General features: G+C 36.6%; 1 protein-coding gene and 1 long non-coding RNA gene across 3 annotated transcripts in view; one reads left to right on the forward strand and one right to left on the reverse strand.

Moving 5' to 3' along the window:
• Positions 1-505: 505 nt before the first annotated feature.
• LOC136025499 (uncharacterized) lies at positions 506-1,084 on the reverse strand. Its single transcript, XM_065701529.1, has one exon. It carries the CDS (start codon positions 1,082-1,084, stop codon positions 506-508), a length of 579 nt encoding a protein of 192 aa, XP_065557601.1.
• Positions 1,085-11,210: 10,126 nt separating this feature from the next.
• LOC136025012 (uncharacterized) overlaps positions 11,211-20,654 on the forward strand; it is a 57,587-nt gene continuing 48,143 nt past the window's right edge. For both annotated transcript variants that reach the window (XR_010616996.1, XR_010616995.1), the window contains exons 1-2: positions 11,211-11,484; positions 15,379-15,543. This is a non-coding gene — a long non-coding RNA (uncharacterized LOC136025012). The remainder of the gene's footprint in view (positions 11,485-15,378; positions 15,544-20,654) is intronic.

Consider the following 20,654-nt stretch of genomic DNA (forward strand, 5'->3'; position numbering starts at 1 on the left):
AACACCATCTGCAGCCAAAGTATGATTGCAGGGCCGTCTGTTGTGAGTAGCTCAGAAGCGATGTCGCAAGTACCGGCTGCTTTATTGTTCTTTAGTTTCCTTATGGCCAATCTGATCTCCTCAGGAGAAAATTCGTCGCCGTTGGGGGTAGTGGTAGCTTCTGCAGCAGCAGCAACAAGCCCTGTGTCAATTCAATTGGGTGTATCTGAGTTGAGCAGCACATCGAAATTTTTTTTCCATAGACCAAGACCCTGGGACTGATCTTATATGGTTTCTCCATTCACAACTTTCAGGCTTGTGGACGCCATGGTGTGTTGGCCAGTCAGGTCACGCAAGATCTTGAATGTTGCGCCTTTGCCTTTCGTTTGCGCAGCTTGCTCGAGCTAAGTGGCTTTGCCTCCAATAAAATCTTTCTTGTCCTTATGAAGCATAGAGTTGCGCTGTTTGTTGAGCTGTCTGTAGAGTGTCATATCTCCTCATAGTTTCGCTCGCCGTCTCTGCTCAATCACTTCGAACGTCTGGCTGCTAATCCACCTTTCTTTTTTCGTTGCTTCAAGTCCACAAATTCTGTAGCTGTAGTGAGAACATAAACCTTGAAAGTGTTCCACGCTGACTCGCTTTCTGAACACTGCTGAAGGGCCTCAAGACGGTTAGAGACCTCAGCCATATACCGTTCACGAACCGAGGGATCTTGCTTCAGTTGAGAGATGTATATCTTCTTGGAGGAAGAGGAGTTACTCTTGTTGGCCCTCAGCCAGAGTTTAATCCTTGAAGAAACAAGACAATCGTCGGTATTGCCGAGCTCGGCACCTCTATATGAGCGGCAGTTCTGGACAGACGAAAGCCAGTGTCGTCTTGTCTTGCCTTCATTTCTGTACAATGTGTGCTTCGTAATGTCTCTTCTCACAAACCAGGTATTTGTGACTGATATGGCGTGTGTGATGCAAAAATTGAGCAGCCACTCACCATTATCATTCAGAGCGTCAACCGTCACAGGTCCAATAGCCGTATCATATAGGCCAGAGCTGTTAGCGACACCAGCCTTAAAATCTCCTAGGACTATGAGGTAGTCGTGTGGCGGCATGGAGGAGAGCTCGGAGGACAGCACAACATAGAAGTCGTCCTTATCTTCATCCTCAGCCTCGTTTGTCGGTGCATAGCAGGTGAGAACAGTTATCTTCCCGTGCTTGCTGTCAATTCTCGCTCTCAATAGATGTGATGAGATAGGCGTGAATGACAGTAGGGCTTTCCGGGTGAAGCTGTTGAGAGCAAGCCCGACTCCCCCTCTTTTTTGGGTTCAGCCAGATCAAAGCAGTGTCTGTCCTTCTCCAATTATCCAATATCACTTTATATCTTTTTCATTCATTTGCTAAAAGAAGTTTAGAACCACGCTGGTTGTCAGGACATTCCAGGTGGCAACATTAATGCCACCTTGGTCAGCGATGTTCGGAGGAATACGTCCTTGGACAGGCCTGGATCCATTTGGGAAAGTGGGTGGGACATCCGAGGCTGTATTTCCAGTTCCATTTGAAGCAATGAATTTCAGGAGGAGGGCTGCTATCCCAGCCGTCCCTAGGTGTATTTAGTTCTCTGGTGGCTAGTCGGATATCCAGAGGCACGTGAAGTCAGCTCTGCATGCGCCAAGATTGTATAAGAGCTACTTCGGACCAGCACCAATACCTCTTTACTGTCTTTACGGTCGATAATAATCAAAAAGATGTATAAGTATCATCATTTGTGGCATTAAGTCATTACTCGTCTAAATACTCGACAATTCCCTTAATATTCAACTATATCAAGACCGTAGCAAAAATTATTGTTGTACTTGTACCCCCCCCCCCCCTAGGGAATGGAATTCTCATGGTAGAGTCGATGAGCTTACGTGTGTTTGAAAGTCTATTAGCTTTTATTTACTGCCTTACAAATGCTGATAACTGTCCAACCCTTAAGCCGAGAAAGAGCTGAAGTACTAAAATCACTAGCACACACACACACACACACACACACACACACACACACACACACACACACACACACACACACACACACACACACACACACACACACACACACACACACACACACACACACACACACACACACACACACACACACACACACACACACACACACACACACACACACACACACACACACACACACACACACACACACACACACACACACACACACACACACACACACACACTATCCCATCACATGAAGTTCCTGTTCTTTTGAATCGCGGTGTAATGATCTCTTTCCACATCATTAAGGGAAAATGTTTTCGGTCAGGTCATAGATATCCAAAAAGTACAATTTTTTGAAATCTGTCATTCTCTTCCGTAAGCCATCTTAATCTTTCTTGTGTTTAAGCACTAGAAAGTGGGATCGAGAAACATTTCTTATAAAGCCTACTTTATAAGATATATTTCTTATAAAGCCTAGTCAGAAAAACAAGTATCTAAGACTATCCTTTGGATAATTCCTCTAGAAAACAGAAGAAGCATCCACGCTTCAGAAAAATATATAGGTACTCTCACTAGTGGCCAGCGTTTACCCCACCCTCCTGATGATTAACCCCCGTCTGGAGACTACCCCCACGAAATTTCCTCTCGGAAAATACCCCCGGGAAAATACCCCGTAAAATACCCCCGCAGAAAATCCCCCCCCCCCAAAAAAAATGCCCCTGAAAATATCCCCTTGGAAAATACCCCCCCATGGAAGTGTCCCATACTATTCCACTTTTTATATTATCTCTGGATCTACCATTTTTAGCAATAAATACTACCCAGTAAAGTAAAGCTATTCACTTGGTCGATTCTCGAAAACAACTTTATTCTTTATTCTTTATTTCGGTATTAAAATGCACCATCTGTACAAACTAATTTATTTATTTTCTTTATTTCTCTAAAAAAAATGAGGAGTAGGCTACAATATAAATATAAAGAAAAGACAAATGATAAAGCTTACATAAAAAAATACCAAATATTGATCAAACACTTAAAAAGAAAAAAAAATTCCATGCGTGCTGTATGGTGAAAACATTACATTTTGATTCTCTGTTTATCAGAGACTGATTGCCACATAAACTCTTTACCAACTCGTTGCCAAACTACATCATTACGTTACATTAATTGTTTGTAATCGTTGAATAACCATTTGCATGAATAGCAATTCTCCTATCCTAAAAACCATGGAAAAGAATAAAATGAACTAATTAGTATAAGTATACAACCTCTTGTCGCTGAAGACAAGCTTTACAGTTCTTGCTTGCAACTCATTCTTTTAAAGTTAAATGTCTAAAATTACTCGATAAACGTCTTCTTGGCCATAGGTACTCTCCTAACAAATTTTAAGTGAATATGGTTGTTTTATTAAGGATGTCTCCCTCCACAATAAGGACATCTCTTAATAAAAAGGCGGATATCTCTGATGACCCATCTGCTTTATCCCCTTGGTCCAAACTTATTTCCGCCATAAATTAAAGTACACAGGAGTTTGGGAAAGGGGAATATGTCTCTGAAAATCATAATTTTCATGTCCAATTGGCTCAGGGTACTTTCCTCATGAACTCCAAGCAAATAAATAAAAAACGCATTTTTCTTACTGTCGACACGTTGGTGATGAGATATGCTCATTGTAGAAATGAGGGCCCACATTGTGACTCTGAACATAAAATAAAAGTTTACGGTGAAGGGGAGTTGGTCGGTATCGCAGGAGAATCTGTCTACTTTGTACTTCCCAGCAATAATAACTGGGATTCCTTCCAAGATGTTAATTCACGCAAGTTGCAGCATTCCCATTTTTTTACAAAAAGGTTGGCGGTGAGGTTTGAGGGGTGAAGATTTGTTTAATATTAGAGAAGTCAATGGCCACTAAGGTACCCAAGTCATTCACATAAAACCTTCTGCTTCACATAAGGTGGAACATGCCTACCTTGTTTTGGAAGGAACCAAGGGCCCACTTTTGTCCACCAGCTTGTTTTAGGAGCGAAACAGATCTAAGTCTAGCAGAGTAATTATCCAATTTTATCAGGCTCACCGTAAGAAGGAAGTTGTGAGCTCCTCAAAGCTTTCAAAATTCTGAAGCTTTCAATCTTATGGACGAATTTTTGTACAAATAACTGATGCAGAAAATTTAAACCTTTTTCTATAGAAATTGATTTTCTTACCACGGGAGAACTTTCTAACATCACTATTATAAAAGGAGCAAAGAAAAACGCTCAGTTTCCTTCACACTAACAAACTATTAAAGCTTAAGAGGGACATGGGATTCAATTCGACTACCTCTGTCCTTAACATGGAAAATAAAATTACAAACTCAGAATGGTCACAAACAAAATGGCAAAAAAAAAGCTATTTTGGACCCGCCAGAAAATGCTACTCTTTTGCATCTTTAAATTGCTCGATTCATCATTTAAGGACGACAGTCAAGCCGAGCCACCACGAAACACCTTGTGAAGTTCCAGTTACCTGACCTGCGACGCGTAAAATAACCCCTGTATACTTTTCATTAGATCATCTATCACTTGGGGGACTAATGGCATTTTAAAACGCTAGCCCCGAATCCCAAGTATATAAATAATATATACTCGCCTTTCAGCAACTATTGTTTGGCAACTATACAACTCCGAGAAGCTGTATAGAGGCTAGCGTATGGACACCCAGGACCAGGGGCTATTTCACTTTTGTGCAGGACCACTGTAATCCCCAATTTCTTGACCGTTAACGCTTCTAAGCTATCCCGCAGATAGCTTAAGAAGAGACCACAGTGTCAGACCCCATCTCGATTTTGGTGTGTGTCCTGCTGGTCCTTCTTATCGACAAGATGTGAGGCTTATCGAAAATGTAAAGAGACGAACAACAAAATGCGTAAGAAGTCTGACATTCAACCTCATATGAAGACCACCTCAGGAACCTCAAACAACCCACTTTAGTTTACAGACGCTTGTGCAGCGATTTGATGGTTACTTACAAACTGCAGAATGAAAAGTCAGGAATTTTTGGCCACAATCTCAGTTCCAGCCAGCATGACACAAGAGGACACTCCAAGAAGCTACCAAAGTCAAGCTTTCGATCAAGAAATCGCCAATCAGTCTTTTCGAGAAGAGTCATAAACTACTAGAATCAACTGAAAGATTCAACTGTCAGTGCTCCCTCCATCCAGTCCTTCAAAAACCAACTTGACAAGGAGTGGGAGAGGAAGCAGTGGAGATTCGACTGGCAGTCATCAACCCAAAAGCACTACAAGTCTGGAAGACCTTAAAGCCCTCAGATGGGTTAAGGTGATTAAGGTTAAGGTGAAACCAAAGTGTTGCTCCCAAAACACAATAAAGAAAAAGATGAGTTAGTATCTTTGTATTGGATTTGGAATGTAAGCAAACATAACTGGAAGATTAAGAAAATTCAATTGAGGACTCTATAAGATTCCTTTTTAAGTGGCAATAATCAGGGAAATTCTATAGTTTAGATTTTGAGAAAATGGAATTAGATTTTTGGAAATTCTAATAAGAATTTCCTTTGCAACTCAAGTCTTTGCGATACCTCTGCCATCTAATTAAAAAATATAGGATGACATGACAATATGTAAAATCCATTCAAGTTTGTATCATCTCTGATGCAAAAATAAACAGAAACCTATAACTATAACTATTAATTTTCCTTTTAATGTTGCGCGAATTATAGTAAAAAGCCACTGTATACTGTTATTGGGTAGCCTTAGCTCCAATAGTCTATTTAGTAAACTTGGTGTTGCTTGTGTATTATGCGGCGCTTAGTCAAGTTGACACTGTCTAAAACTTGAGAAGAAACCGATTTTTCCGTTGGTTTCTTTCAGCTTAGCGTCCACTTGAGCCACTTGAGCTTTTCCGTTAGTTTCTTTCAGCTTCAGCTTTCCATCAAAATAGATGGAAAATATATAATTTAGGCTGTATATTGCGCATTAGGGGGATTTGTGGTGGTAAAGTATTTGAACAGTTTGAAGTTAGAAAACAACTCTTACTTCATAATATGCAGAATAAATGTACCTAACACATTTTGCATGCAGATCCGCTATACTTTAAGCCCATTCGTCCCTAAAGTGCAAATATATAGCCCAAATTGTTTCTAAAGTAACAAAGAAACCGGTTTGTTCTTCAGTTTTTCGCAGCGTAAACTTGAGTGAATGGCGAAAAAAAATATTTTGCTGAAGATGTTTTCCTTAATTGGTTTTCTTATTTCCTTAGGGAAGATCCATTGGACCATTATCAGGTGAATTAGGAATTTAACTCTTTCTGTGATTTATATTATAAAAACGTAAGTCTTTGGACGCGTCAATTCTCCAAAGATAGCGTTTGAGAAACATTGTAATGCAACCTGACAAAACCAAGTGCGACAGTTTTTTGGTCAAGTTTTCGTAGCTCTGTTAAATTTACTTCACTTTGGCATTATTTCTTTTTTTTAAATTAAGATCAAACTAAAGACTAGTTTGCGTTGACATATTCAAAAAAAAGGCTATGGAGGTCACTCTCTGTGATTGCTGGGAAAGCCTTCCCCAGGGGAAATTTTGAATTAATCATCTTCCAAGTAGAGACTGCCTCTTAATCACCCCTAAAAGCTGGCTAGATTTGAATTTTTGGCCTAAAAGTGTAGCTTATGATTGTTAATTAATTGAATAGAAAGATTGCCTTAATGATGGATTGAATCCAGTAATAAATTTGAAAAATATAATAAGCTTGTGCACCGCCTTTTCGCTTTTCAATGATTAATTGAAAAATGAAGATTTTTTTTTCAAACAAAGTAAAGAGAGGCGTTAAACTAAACACGAGGATAAATTGTGATGTTTACGCGACTTATAAAAAGAAACAGTAAATAAATCACTTCCTTGCTGGGCCGTATCCAGGATTTTTTTTTTCGGGTGGTGTTTTACAGAATTTTTTTTCTGGGGGGGGGTACACAAAAAAAACTCCAAAGACGCACAAAAATTGTATATATCCATTTTTACTATGTTTTATGAGTCAGACAAACATTTCGGGAGGGAGGGGTTCAAATACTCAGACTCTCCCTCCCTGGGTACGGCCTTGCCTTTAGGCCCCGGTATGATCTATAAAACTTGGAGGTTATAAGAATAGCTCCTCAATATTTCAGAATTATCATCCCATAGCGCAGTGGCTTAATTTTGTCAAAACCTTGGGGTGGGGGGAGGACAAGTTGTATCTATTTTCCCAAAACAAGTGACAATGATAGAGATAAATGCAAAATGAGCCATAATGTACCATAAAGGCAAAGATACACTAAAGAAAATTGAGCCATTTCTCTGGATGCTTGAATTATGCAGGCTCACCTTGGCTGTGCCAAGATTTTTGAAAAAGCTAAATTTAAGCTGGAGAGAAAAACGGGGTCTGGAGGGGGCATTCGGCAGCCCCATCCTCCCCTGTCCAATAGGAAATTACGCCCCGGCTATGGTATAGTGCCCTAAACAGAGCCTTAAATTTTTTAGTTCCAGCAGAAAATGGCACGAATCTACCCTTTGCCAAGAGAAATCTATTTTTTTTTTTTTTACATTTAAAGATATATAGAAATTTTATTTTCGCTGGAATGAGTCTAATCTAGATTTTCTATGAAACCTAGTGTGATATGAGTACCAATGAGAAAATCAAAACAAACAAGCAAATAAACTCGTATCCATGATCATTCTCCTTGGGCAAGATAGAAAGTGCTAGTGCTATTAAATACAAATTTATGTTTGTTTTTTTGTTTAATTTGGACCCTATTTTCCCAAGTTACAAGTTGTTTGTTTTTTTGTTTTTTTTAATGGAGCTTCATAAAAGACCCTGATACGCTTGTGTAGGGATAGAACTGTTACTTAGTCTAACTTTTACGATTGATTCAGAATTCTGTATGATTTTTATTAGGTTTGCCTTTTCAAAGTCTGATTTAACGAACTTGGATCCCCCCCTTCCCCCCTAAAAAGAATGTATATTGTATCAGGTTAAATACTATCTATTTAACTAATATTAATCTTTGAAAAACACTTCGCTTTTAACTCTGTTGTACTAACAGTGTATACAGAGGTGTAACTCCTGCATTTTTATTGGGGGGCCAGAGGGGTTTCCATCTGAAGGGTCAAAGGGCATGGGCTATGTAATAATTTTTCTCTAAATTATTGGGGTGGGCAACTACCAACCCAGTGCCCCCCCCCCCCCAGAGTGACGCCACTGGGCGTGTATAAATGCATTCTGCATATATATGCACTACTATTCAGTCCATTTTCTTTATCTGTCGTTTTTCAATGTTGAATTGACTGTTTGAAAAGTCTTGTCCACAGACAAGCAACAAATTATGAGTCTTTCTTGCTAACGCTCCACTAGCTATGATTCTTTCGCGTGGGAGATTTGAATAGTATAAAGGATCAGCTGCTCAAGAGTTTACTTAGCCATTCAATTGCAAATTTACCTGAGCATTTCTTTTCTTCTCTCCCCTCCTCATCTACTTGCCTATTCAATGTCTTTGCTGAAAACAGGTGTCCCCTCCAAGATTTCATTCAATACTAGACAGGTGCAACCTTTCCTCAAGTTTCTAAGTAGAGAAAAGTCTCTTAGAATATCGTAAATTAAATTTTAATGCAAAGTCGCATTTTCTGCCCAAATGAAAGTTGATATCGCTGATTACCTTTTCAAAGGCATTAAGGTCATTGCTAATTAAAATTAATTCAAAAAAAGTTTTTCCGAGGGAATTTAACAGCAAAGTTGAAACATGAAACGAACAGAAATTATTTCTTCACAGCCTATCTAACATATACCGATGAAAATAGTGCAAATAAATCAACTGGTGATATTTCAATATTTTTGTAGGATTACAGAAAGCTAGCGCTTTACTGAAAATACAAAACAATATGAGTTTTTAGTACGCTAAAAGTAAACTATTCAAGAACACTTTTAACAGTATAAAAGTAAAGTATTTTTAGATTGTTGCTTTTTTTCGTTTAATTTGGTATCACTTCTCAACAACGAGCTCAGTTCAATGATTGACTGTCGTTTGCATCTGAAAAGGACATATCATGATTATTTTGTAGACAAGTTCGAAGTGAAGGAATCTTATAAGACTATGAAAAGCGCTATAGATTAGTTTGTTGTTGTGAGGCTACGTATTTACTTTTGACCCATAAATCAATATTCTTTTTTTTTATACTTGGCTTTGTGTTTTCAGTAAAGCACTAGTTTTCTATAATCCTACAAACATATGGAAATAACACCAGTTCATTTTAAGTTTCAACTTCGCTCTTTAATTCTCTCGGAAAAACTTTATTTTTCTTAATTAATCTTTGCTTTTATTTTATTAAAACTTAATTTAGAAACAACATCTTTTTTATTTTACGGAATAATTTCTGCTCGTTTTATGTTTTAATGTTGCTCCTTAGTTTCAGCTCAAAACTTATTTTTTTATATAATTTCTAATCACCTTCAATCTACGGACACATAGTTTTGTTTCTTTTTGCATTTTTTAAAAAAGAAGAAATCGAACTTCAATTCTTTGTTTAAAAAAATAGAAATTTAGTACCACTTAAGAAAGTAGCTTCGACACAAAAGGTTAACAAGTGGACAAGTTTCAATATGGACATGTTTGTGGAAAATTTTGCTACCTCAACAAAAATGTGCCTTTAAGCTTTGGGAGTTATTTGATCTGTCCCTAAATAGAAAAGCTACTAATAACTTAGAAATGAATTGAAATTTCAAAAATGATCATTTCTTGTGCATGTACGATAAATGGTATTATAAACTAAGTTTATTTACATTTCAAAACTTTGGGGAGAGTCACCTGAATTTTCCCACAGAACTGTTTTCATTTTTCTCTTTTATATGAGCTACTAAAAATCTGTCTAAGATACCGGCGACACCAATACGCCCAATAATAATACGCCCATACCGATACGCGTGATATTGGTACGTCCCATAACGATACAGCGTACAGCACTTTCCCCAGGGGCTATGGAGGGTCATATTATCACCAAAACCATAAATATTGGACCTCTGAACTATGTTGAACAAAATGACTATCTCAAAATTTTTATTGGATGACTGTGGGGGAGGGGCCTTTGGGAGGGAGCTACTAACCCTCCAGTATTTTTATCACTAAAAAGGGCACTAGCAAATTTGATTTCTGTTTGAATGAGCTATTATACATTTCTTTACGATGTTCTGGTCACCCACTAGCCCTTGTAGAAAAACAAATAAATAAACGGGAGACAGATCAGTACTACCCATGCAAAAAAGAGATTTTTCTTGTTGTTAAAGTAATTTTTTTCTTGTTCCTGCTGTAATTGTCCTTGGGGGGGGGGGTCGACTATGCTTATTTCAATGGTTTACGTTCGACTTTGATCTGACGCCATTTTTGAGTGGTTTCAGATTTTTATTGAAATCACCGTAAATTTCTTTCGAAATAAACTTTTATTTTTAGGACGAAACGAAATAATAGTTACCATTCCTGAATCAGTGTCAGATGACAATTTTCCAGATAGTGCCACTATGTGGATGAGTTCATATTGGCCACCCTTGTCCTCATCATCATTACTGGTTACTTAGATCTGATAACTACTCTCTGTGACTAAATGTATGTATTGCCTACGTTTAATATTAAGAATTAATCTTATTAGAAAAAAAAGTTCATTTTCTTCCCACTATTTATCATAAAGTACCAAATTGTGTGGCGGATATTTGTTAGCTTTAAGGAAGTTGGCAAATGAAGGGGGAGGGACCAGGGTTATTTCCAGGATTTTTTAGGGGAGGGGGTTAAAAAGGATGTTTTCGTAGAGGAGGGGGACAAAAAAAACTTTAAAACCGTACAAAAATTAGTCCATATTCATTTCTGCTGCCTTTTTACGAGTCAGACAGCCATTTTTTTGGGGGGAGGGCCGAACCCCCTGCCCCCACCCCCTGGATACAGCATTGGGGAGACTAATTCAAACTAATTTGTAGGGATTGTTGAACCCGCTCGGGCTAGTTAGTTTATTGAGTTCCAAACCTCATATTTATTCTCTGTATAAGAGAGGATATACAAATACTGCTGAGCAAAAATATGGTGTTAAATCCCAGGAAAATAGTATCTATTCCCTATCCCTGATACGTAAACAAAATCATATTATTAGACCAACGCAAATGATGAATACGCATGGCACGCGAATGCGGAAAAAGCAAGGGATTTTTCCTACGAAAAAAGAATTGCAGCCTCAGTGCTACATTTGTAAGATATGTAGTGGTCAAGCAAGGGAATTCAGTGTGTTGTGCTCTTTAGTTTTGCTCACAGTTTTTTTTCTTCCACACTCCAGATCCAATAGACTCGAAGAAAACGGCATGGGGCGTTAAATTAGGAATAAATTGCGATCGTGCAAACCGTCGATTCTACACCTTCCTGGATTAACCTAGTCACTTGGTAGAATATCTAATCTGCTCGGTATGATAATGAAATGTCTATTGGGGTAGTTCGAAAGTGGGAGGGCATATATGCAGTAAGTATCACCAGCAACGTGAGGTTACAAAGCGATTCTAGCTTAGAATGTGATTAAAGAAATAGGTTTGCCTTGTGCAGGTGATTTGTTTCATGTAAAGTTCGTATGTAGGGAATATGTCACCCAAAAATTTTACATACCCCCAAAAACAAGATACTCTCCAAGAGGCTGTATCGAGTGGCTACAGAAATACATTTTTGTTTAGCTTTACTTTTAACTTAAAAGTTCTCTTGTTTCCGTTTTTATTAGCTGAAAACTTTCTTCTGCCTATTTTTGGTCCCATAGGCCTAGGAATTTGTGTATGCGAGTTTGAAGCTGCTTAGAAGAGAAATTTTCATCCCTCTTTGGGCCTTATTTTTAGGTAAGCCTAATTTATTTTTATCTTTGTTTGTTCACTGCGATACCCTTGGTTTGAACTCCTTGTATATATTAATTTCAAACAATCATATTTGGACAGAGAATTACAGATACAAGTCTCAAACTGCTCAGAAAAAGACATTCTTTTAGCCTTTTTGGGCCCTTTTCCAGTTTCCATTTTCATGAAGTGATATTACTTTTTGCATTTTTGTCTTGTTTATTGAGGTCCCCTTGGCCCTAGTGCTTAAAGATATAGATTCCAAGCCACTAAAAAAAAGAAGTATCTTAGTCCTTTTAGGTTCCTATATTGGAGGGATCTATGCCCCTTGTTCTCTATTTCCACATTAGGGACCTCTTGACCCAAGGATTTACGGCAGTAAGTTTTAAACTTATCAGAGATAAAGAGTTTTATGTCCCACTTTGAACCCCCGTGACTTCCATTTATGTGTAGTCCTCTTGGCTTAGGGAACAATCCCTGAAAGCTGGAAGCTCTAAGCCAATCAGACACCCAAGATCAAATAAGCCTGTCACTTTCTATAAATCTATCTGTTAACAATTTGTAACTTCATAGTTCAGGCCAGTTGCCCATGGGGTTTTGTGTGCTGTATATACATTCTGAGAAAGTGGCTATTTGCACATTTTGATCCAATGTCATTGGTGGTTACAAGGGTACCTAGAAGCAAAATGGCATCACTTGGTAACTTTATCACTTTGAACCCTTGCTAAGATTTTCAATTTCTAATCGAATGAGCCCCTCCTAAGCTGAGATGAGTTTTGAGATGGAGGGCACTTTGTTTTTTTCAATACCTGTATAATTTTGTATTTTGAGGTACATACTCTGTCTCACGGGCTCCAATTTGCTGCTGTTGATATCGCTAACAAGTAACACCGCTTCTATGCGATTTTGAAGATATTTTGTGTATTCTGTTTTGTCACAAGACGCTTTTGTCCTATGAGGCTAATTAATTACTTTGTTATTATCTCGTTTTGGTTTCATTTGACAACTTATGATTCGCCGTGAGAGAATGACGTAACACCTCGCATTGTTCTTTTTGACAAGCAAGATTTATGTCGTCATCTTAATAAACACTTTTAGAGTTTGATAAAACCGCAAGATTATTTCAACAAAATGCGAAAATTGTAACTGCGAATTTAGTAGTTACGTTAAATACCCAAATTCATCCTAAAAATAAGGAGGACTAAATTCTCAAACCTCACTCTTTACATTACAGTTTAAGTTTTGTAAAATATGCCTTCGAGAAAAAGAGCTTATTTAGTGTAGTTTTTTCAATTAAGTTCCATTTTCCAAAATGAACTGAATTTTCCGAAATAAGTAGAGAGTTTTCATACACCAGGGGTGGAACCAGGATTTTCTTTCTTTTTTTTGGGGGGGGGGGTGCATAATATGTTGCTTCGGTAAACTTGCAAACAAAGAAATAACCGCAATTTAAAGGGAACCTCAACAATTATGTGTCGTAGATAGATAGTGGAAATGATCGTAAATTTAATTTAAAATCTGGCGAGGGTTAAAGTTCTAATGAATGTGTCTAATGAAATTAAAATGGTATAAAAATACTGATACAAAAAATAATAAATTATAAAAATCACCCCGCCATCAAAAAAATGAAAAGCTATTCACCGTCTATAAAAAAATATGGTATTTAATATTTTATGCAAAATTTGTTTGCCTTTGCACTTCTGACCGCTATAGCAAGTGAGTTAAGCTTTTATTGTAAAAAAAAAGAAGAAAAAAAAAAAAATCTTGAACCGTCTTTTGTTGTCACGCACTGTTTGTGACAATTTGTATAGGCCTAATCATTTAGCATGTCGCCTAGCCTTGTGGCATCGCTTAGTAACTATAATAGTGATGAAGAATAGGACATGAGGATAAAGATGCAGCTTATACATTCGTATAAGAAATATCAAACATTAAATACTAGTTCTTTTAGGGGTGTAGCAAAAAAAAACAGAACGAAGAGATAGAAATGCACAAAAGACATTTAAAACGAGGGTTTTTAGTATAGGTAATAAAGCATTAAGTAATCACTGTTTCTTTTTAAAAATAGTGTTTTGATAAACAGTGTCAACTTTGACGAAATCTCAAAAATTTACGAATCAAAATTTTACTTTTCATTACAACGTAGCGTATCTTTCTACTTTTTAAAGTTCAATGTATTTCACTTAAATTTCTGTATTTAAATTTCTATATTTCCACAACTGCCATATCTATTTATTACACGGTCGATGTCGACCTCAATATTTTGGTGAACGTTTATAATGGCTAGTCCTGCCAGTCTAGAGTCCTGCCAGTTTAGAGCTCTTCGTTAGTATTTCCTCTTCTATTCATCCTAACATATTCGAATAAAGACCAAAATTATCAAATCTTTTTTTCTTAAATGATTACTACGACCTTTGAAAGAGTATTTTGACTCATATACTTAGTTTTTACTTATAAAATTATAAACGTATATACTTATACAAACCTTTATTAAAGTTCTAAAGAGTTTTGGCTTTATTTTAATGTTTTAGGATGAAGAGAGGAGGTGATACGTCCTATAATGTAGAGCTTTAATTATATGAAAATAGACAGTAAAGTGACCATCATTTGTTCACAAAAATCCAAAACTTAAATTAATAATTTTACACTTCTTATACATTTACCTTCTATTATGCAAATCACCTAAAAACAACAATGTTGTAAAAATCATCCCACTTCGCAAAAAAAGACTAACCCTAAAAACCAAAACAGACAGCCAAAAAATTACGTCATTTGTAATGATATTAATTTCTTCACCTCAGTGCCATAGCAAGGCTCGAAAACAAATTCTTGACAGTGAAAAGAAGTAAATATTTTGCTTTTCAGCCCCGCTGTGACAGCACAATCCTGAAATATCATTTCGACAGCATAAAGAAGTTAGGATTACAAATTTTCCCTCCTTGTTATTACAAATCGAAGATTTTTGCCTCCCAGTTGGCTTTTGAGGTAATACGGACAGATTCCCTTGATAAACCCAAAACTTAATTGAATACTTTTTGGTGGTATGCGTCATTAGTAAAATCTAACAGAGACCAAATAAAGTAACTGAAACCTTCTTTCGAACTTGTTTGCAAGCAGAAACAGTCCAACTTCTTATGTAATGACTTAAGTCCCTTCATGACCTTGGTCCATTTGTAAATGCTCCCTTACCCCTCTCCTCTTGTTGGCGTTCTTGGCTAGAGCTCGCCGCATCGAAAATAAGCTAGAGTTGATGCAATGTCGAGAAGGTATTTAAGTTCGTTTTCGAGAAACGAGTGAAATAAGGTCCTCAATTCATTAGTTAGTTAAGAACTTGATTAACCTTTGTCAGGCATTAACCCAAATTTGCCAGGAACTTATTTAAAGAAAATAGAAAGTCAAGACTGAATAAAGTACTTTCACACTAGTTTGAGTTAATCAACTGGGCACAATTTGACAACAAATTACTCTCATTATGCTCATATTGCTCTCATTATGGCAGCTAATCTTGGGTAAATATATTTTATTTGATTTTTTTTCAGGCGTCGCTATTAGAAATTCTGGAACACCTATTGTTCATGGTTACAGCGGTAGCTACAACCTAGTAAAGAGCGAACCACGGCCCATAGTAACCAAAAATTAAAAAACACGTTTGGAAAAAAAACTGCCTAGTGAAAAAATTGCAATCTGACACTGACTCAGGAATGGTAACTATTATTTCGATTCGTCTTTAAAGTAAAAGTTTGTTGCGAAAAGAAATCTATGGTGATTCGAAAATAGCTTCAAACCCCTCAATAATCACGTCAGACCAAAATGAAAAGTGTACCATTAGAAGCAGCATGGTCAAAAACCTCATACAGGGAAATTACAGTCCCCCTCCTTGAACAACAAGGAAAATCACTTTTTTGCATCGATACCACTGATCTGTCTCCAATTTTTTTTTTTTTTTTTTTCAACAGGACTAACAGGTTACCGGAATACCATAGAGATATGCTTAATGGCTCATTCAAAAGCTATTTGTCATATCTAAACTTTTTAACTAGCTTTTCAACTAAGTTTTTAAACTAAAAACTTTTCAACTAAAAATATACCAAAATTAAGCTTGAATGATCAACAGTTTTTAACTGAATCTTCGAACTTCACTATGCGATAAAGCTTGTATGCTAGTTCTAACAGCGGTAATTGAGGGGAAGGGATGTCCTCCCCCCTAGTTTTTTGCCCCTGTCTGCTTTTAAAAAACACCTTTTTTTTGTCATTTCATTGGGAAAGGTGCTCTTTCCATCTAAAAAATTAGATAAACAACCGAAAGTGCACTTTGTAGGAATATGCTATTAAGTCAAATTTATAAAAAACGATTAGGTATAAATATAAGCTTTTAAAAGAGCCCTTAAACAGCTCTCTTTTGTTACAGTAGCCTTCTAGGTTCTGCTAGTTACTAGGTGACTTCTAAGGCCCTGTCGTCATTATGGCTTTTTCAGGCGAAGACGGCCGAGTAAAAACAGCTTTTTGCTCATCGAAAAACAAACTTTCCTGAAAAACATGCATTGTTTTGTGAAGTATGGATAATGAACTCTATGTTATATACTGAAAGTTTTTCGTAGCTGTCAAGGTTGTTTGCAGTATTTTCTAGAGGTGTCTTATCTCTATATGGTAATAATCGGTAATAGTTAGAAATCATATTAAAGATAAGTTTTCAACTGAAACTAAGGAGCAACATTAAAACTTAATACGAACATACATTATTCCGTATAAATAAAAAAGATCATGGCAGCGTTGTTTCTACATTAAATTTTACTCAAAAACGAAAAAGATTAATTTTAAAAAAACAAAGTTTTTCCGAGGGAAGTAAAGAACGAAGTTGAAACTTAAAACAGACAAAAATTATTACTTCACAGCCTATCTAATATATATCAATTAAACTAGTAGAAATAAACCAACTAATTGTGTTTCCCTATGCATTTAGGATTATAGAAAACTAGCGCTTAACTGAAAACACAAAACATTACAGGAGTTTTGGTACAGCAAAAGCCGACCAATTAAGGACACTTTACAGAATAGAAATATATCAGTGCCTTTCAGGATCAATCCCTTTTAAGATAAAGCAAAAAATCCATTTTAGGATTGTTGCTTTACTTTTCTGCGTTTAATATGGTATCACATCTGCGCAATGGCTTTTTTCACTGACTGGCTCTTGTTATCGTTCTGAAAAGGACATGTCATGATTTTGTTTGTACACAAGTTCGAGGTAAAGCCATCTTGATAGTATTGGGACCACAAGCTTTAGAATTTGTATCACAGCTTTAAATTCACTGTCGTATAGAGAGAAATAATCGGATTTCCAGAGTTCATATTAGGCTATGTCTTATTTGATCTTCATTTCAAGTAATACAAAAGCATATTTCTTACAATTAGGATTGTATGTTACTCACTATTTGCGTTATAGCTGGCGAAACCAAAATGCTACCTGATGAATCAGTCCAATATTTCTGTATGCTGTTCAATTGCTTCGCGGTTATTAGAAAAAATATTTAATTTAACGCTTATGTTTTTAAGATAATTTTAATTGTATACTGAAGGTCGCTGATGTCACAACTCGTGTAAGACTAGGAAAAGCTTTATAGATTCGCTTATTGTTGTCTGGCCACATACTCACTTTCGACTCTCAAATCAATATTCCTGTTTTTTATACTTGACTTTTGTGTTAAAAGTCGGAAAAACTTCGTTTTTTTTTTTAAATTATTCAAATATATGACGGAAGCAGCGGTGATCTGATCGAATTTGTGCAAAGCTTTTCTCTCTTCCGCATTGAGCGGCAATGTTTCGCAAACGTACAGTAGTACAGCTCGAACGAATGCTAAGTAGACTGACTTTGGTTTGATATATATTAAATAAAAAAACAAACTTTCTTAACTGAAAGTAAGGAGCAACATTAAAACAAGAAATTATTACATATCTGAAAGGGCTGCTCCCTCCTCAATAACTCGCTCTTTTCACTAAAGTTAGACTTTTGGTTCCAATGATTTAAGAATGATTTCTGAAACACAAGAACCGACTAATTAGATAAATAAGCTTTTTCAGAAGTTCTAAAAAAACAAAAAACTTTAGCGTCAAGAGTGAGGCATTGAAGAGGGATCAACCTTCCTCATAAACATAATAATTTTTTTCGTTTTAATGTTGCTCCTTACTTTCCGTTTGGAAAAATCCTCCATGGAAAGATCCTCCGACATGCCCCCACAAAAAATATACGTATACATTCCAATAGCCAATGCTATGCGCAAACAATAGGATAAGTTCACAAGCTTGCAGCCCTTACCCCAGGGACTGTGGGGGGGGGGGGGTTCAAGTCATCCTCAAAGACATGGCTATCAAATCTTTTGACTATGTTGAACAAAATGGCTTTCTCAAAATTTTGATCAGGTTACTTTGGGCCAAAAAGAGGTATGGGGAGGGAATAGCTGCCCTCCATATTTTTAGTCACTTAAAAAGGGGACTAGAACTTCTGATTTCCGATCGAATGAGCCCACTCCCGATCTTCTAGGATCACTGATTTGGTGCGATTATCCAAGGGGAAAAATCTGATGCTGTGAATTCATTAAGATCATTTGATATTCCAGAAGTGAATTCCCCCTTTTTCAAAAATTGGGTAAATTTTCTCAGACTCGTAACTTTTGACGGGTAACATTGGACTTGAAGAATTTTGTATATTTTGAATTATCATCAGAATTTGATTTTTTTTTATTATTATTATTATTATTATGTATCTATTGTTTTCAAGACTGTTCTTGAGAGTTTCGGTGGTAAAATTCTAGTGGATGGACTTTTGGCTGTCTCGGAAAGGGGTTAGTTTAGGAAATGAAACTTTCAGGGATGAGTCTAAAGGCTAACGTATATCCCAGGAAGGTATTTTGAAATACCCACCTCCACTCCTTCTCCTTCTAGAGGGCCCTGACCTTTGATGACCTTTAAAAATATGTGTGTTATAAAAGTGAAACCTCGCAAAATAGATTTTCTGCTTGAATGAGCTACAACAAAATTATTTTCAGCTTCACGATTCTGCTCAATCCCAATTTATGAGGTTTAAAAGATATGCAAATACATTTCCTAAAATTTGAAAAAAAAACCAAAAAACATTGACATGGCTCAAAATTCTACTCAAATAACAAGAATTGCATTTTCAGAACTAAAGGTAGAAGAAAGGCAACTGGTAACTGAAAATTAAGGTAAATTTCGTTTTGTCAAAATTTCAATAGGTATAGTACCTGTCATGTATATAAATTTCAGGGCCCTCTAGAGGGAGAAGGAGTGCAGATGGGTACTTCAAAATACCTTCTCGGGACATACTTTAGCCTTTAGACCCATCCCTGAAAGTTTCATTTTCCTAACCTAACCCCTTTCTGAGATAGCCAAAAGTCAATCAACTAGAATTTTACCGTTTCGGTTACTATTGACCCTACTTACAGTTTTTATCCACGAACTGTTATGTATACATCGGCTTTTTATGGTAATTCCAAATATATAAAACTCATTAAGTTTAATGTTACCCACCAAAAGCAACTAATCAGAGAAAATGTGCCTGATTTTAACAAGGGGGATAAAACATCCCCCAAAAGCAGAGTAACGCCAAAGAAATTTACACCATCAACTTCAACATAAGAGAACTCATTTGCAGTATATGAATCCCGGGTCGGGGATTAAGTCAATTTCAGAGGCATCAATGCCCCACGGTGGAGCATCCGTATCTAAATATACACATGGTTCATACAAAAAAAAGTTAATATAGAAAAGTATTTGAAATCTTCATTTAACTAAGTTGATTCGTTTGAGACTCGGTAAAATTATATACAATGGTGCATAATTGCACATCAGCTGTAATGACGGGTGATTGTGTAAGATGGTGAGTGTTGGAAGCTGCAAGAGTGCGTGTATGCCCAATTTGAATGTTTTTGGACTAAGCCTGTAGTATTGGTCCTACATGGTGGTCCTACCTCTGTAATTGCAGAAAAAATTTTCTTGTCAAATAAGGAAGAGTGGTCATTTGAGACTAATTCGGCAATTTCAAAAAATAGCTTGAAACCTCTCGAACTGGTATCGAATCGAAGCTTCACCATTGGAATCCCGTAACTTAAAATCCCTGAACTGATTGGAACTGGTGGTCTCCACTGCTTATCCCCATTGGAAACCCCATATGGAGATCAGCAGTTCCACATTTTTGGCAACAAGCAAAATCACTTTTTCACAGTGAAGTGTCTCCATTTTTTTTCTTTGCCGCTAGTGGGGCACTGAATGATCACAGAAAGCGGTTTAAAACTCATTTGCAAGCTAATTCTACTATTTATGTGTTTTTTAAGTAACAAAAGAAACTATTTAAACAAAATTCAATTTCTGACTAATCATGTTTAAGAAAGCCTTGGAGCAAACAGCCTCTAGTAACAAGCTGCCAATAAAGAATGACCTTTTTCAATGCTAATCAGTGCTCAATAAAACCGAAATTTTTGTAAAAGCAAAATCTATTGCTTATGCTGGTTCTAAGTATACACAACTGTTAATTATAAAATTACTTATCTATCAAAAACTGATAGTATATGGAAATGTGTATAGTTTTAGAAAAAGGGACTATACCCCCTATACCCCCTTGTGTAATAAAAATTACACAACGAAATCCAAGAGGTGAGAGAATCCTGAATCAACTATCTACAAAATCTATGATTTTGGCAGAGAAGGATCATCCTCCAATGTTTCCCGGGGGTGATTTTGTCGAAACAGTCGTCGTAAATTATTCAAAGAGAATCATGTCAGAGGAATGCATTTTAGTTTGTAA

Source organism: Artemia franciscana, chromosome 3, assembly GCF_032884065.1.
Source record: "Artemia franciscana chromosome 3, ASM3288406v1, whole genome shotgun sequence".
NCBI classification, from domain to species: domain Eukaryota; kingdom Metazoa; phylum Arthropoda; class Branchiopoda; order Anostraca; family Artemiidae; genus Artemia; species Artemia franciscana.

Excerpts from the sequence above, each read along its gene's own strand:
- LOC136025499 (XM_065701529.1), bottom strand. The coding sequence starts at position 1,084 with ATGCCGCCACACGACTACCTCATAGTCCTAGGAGATTTTAAGGCTGGT.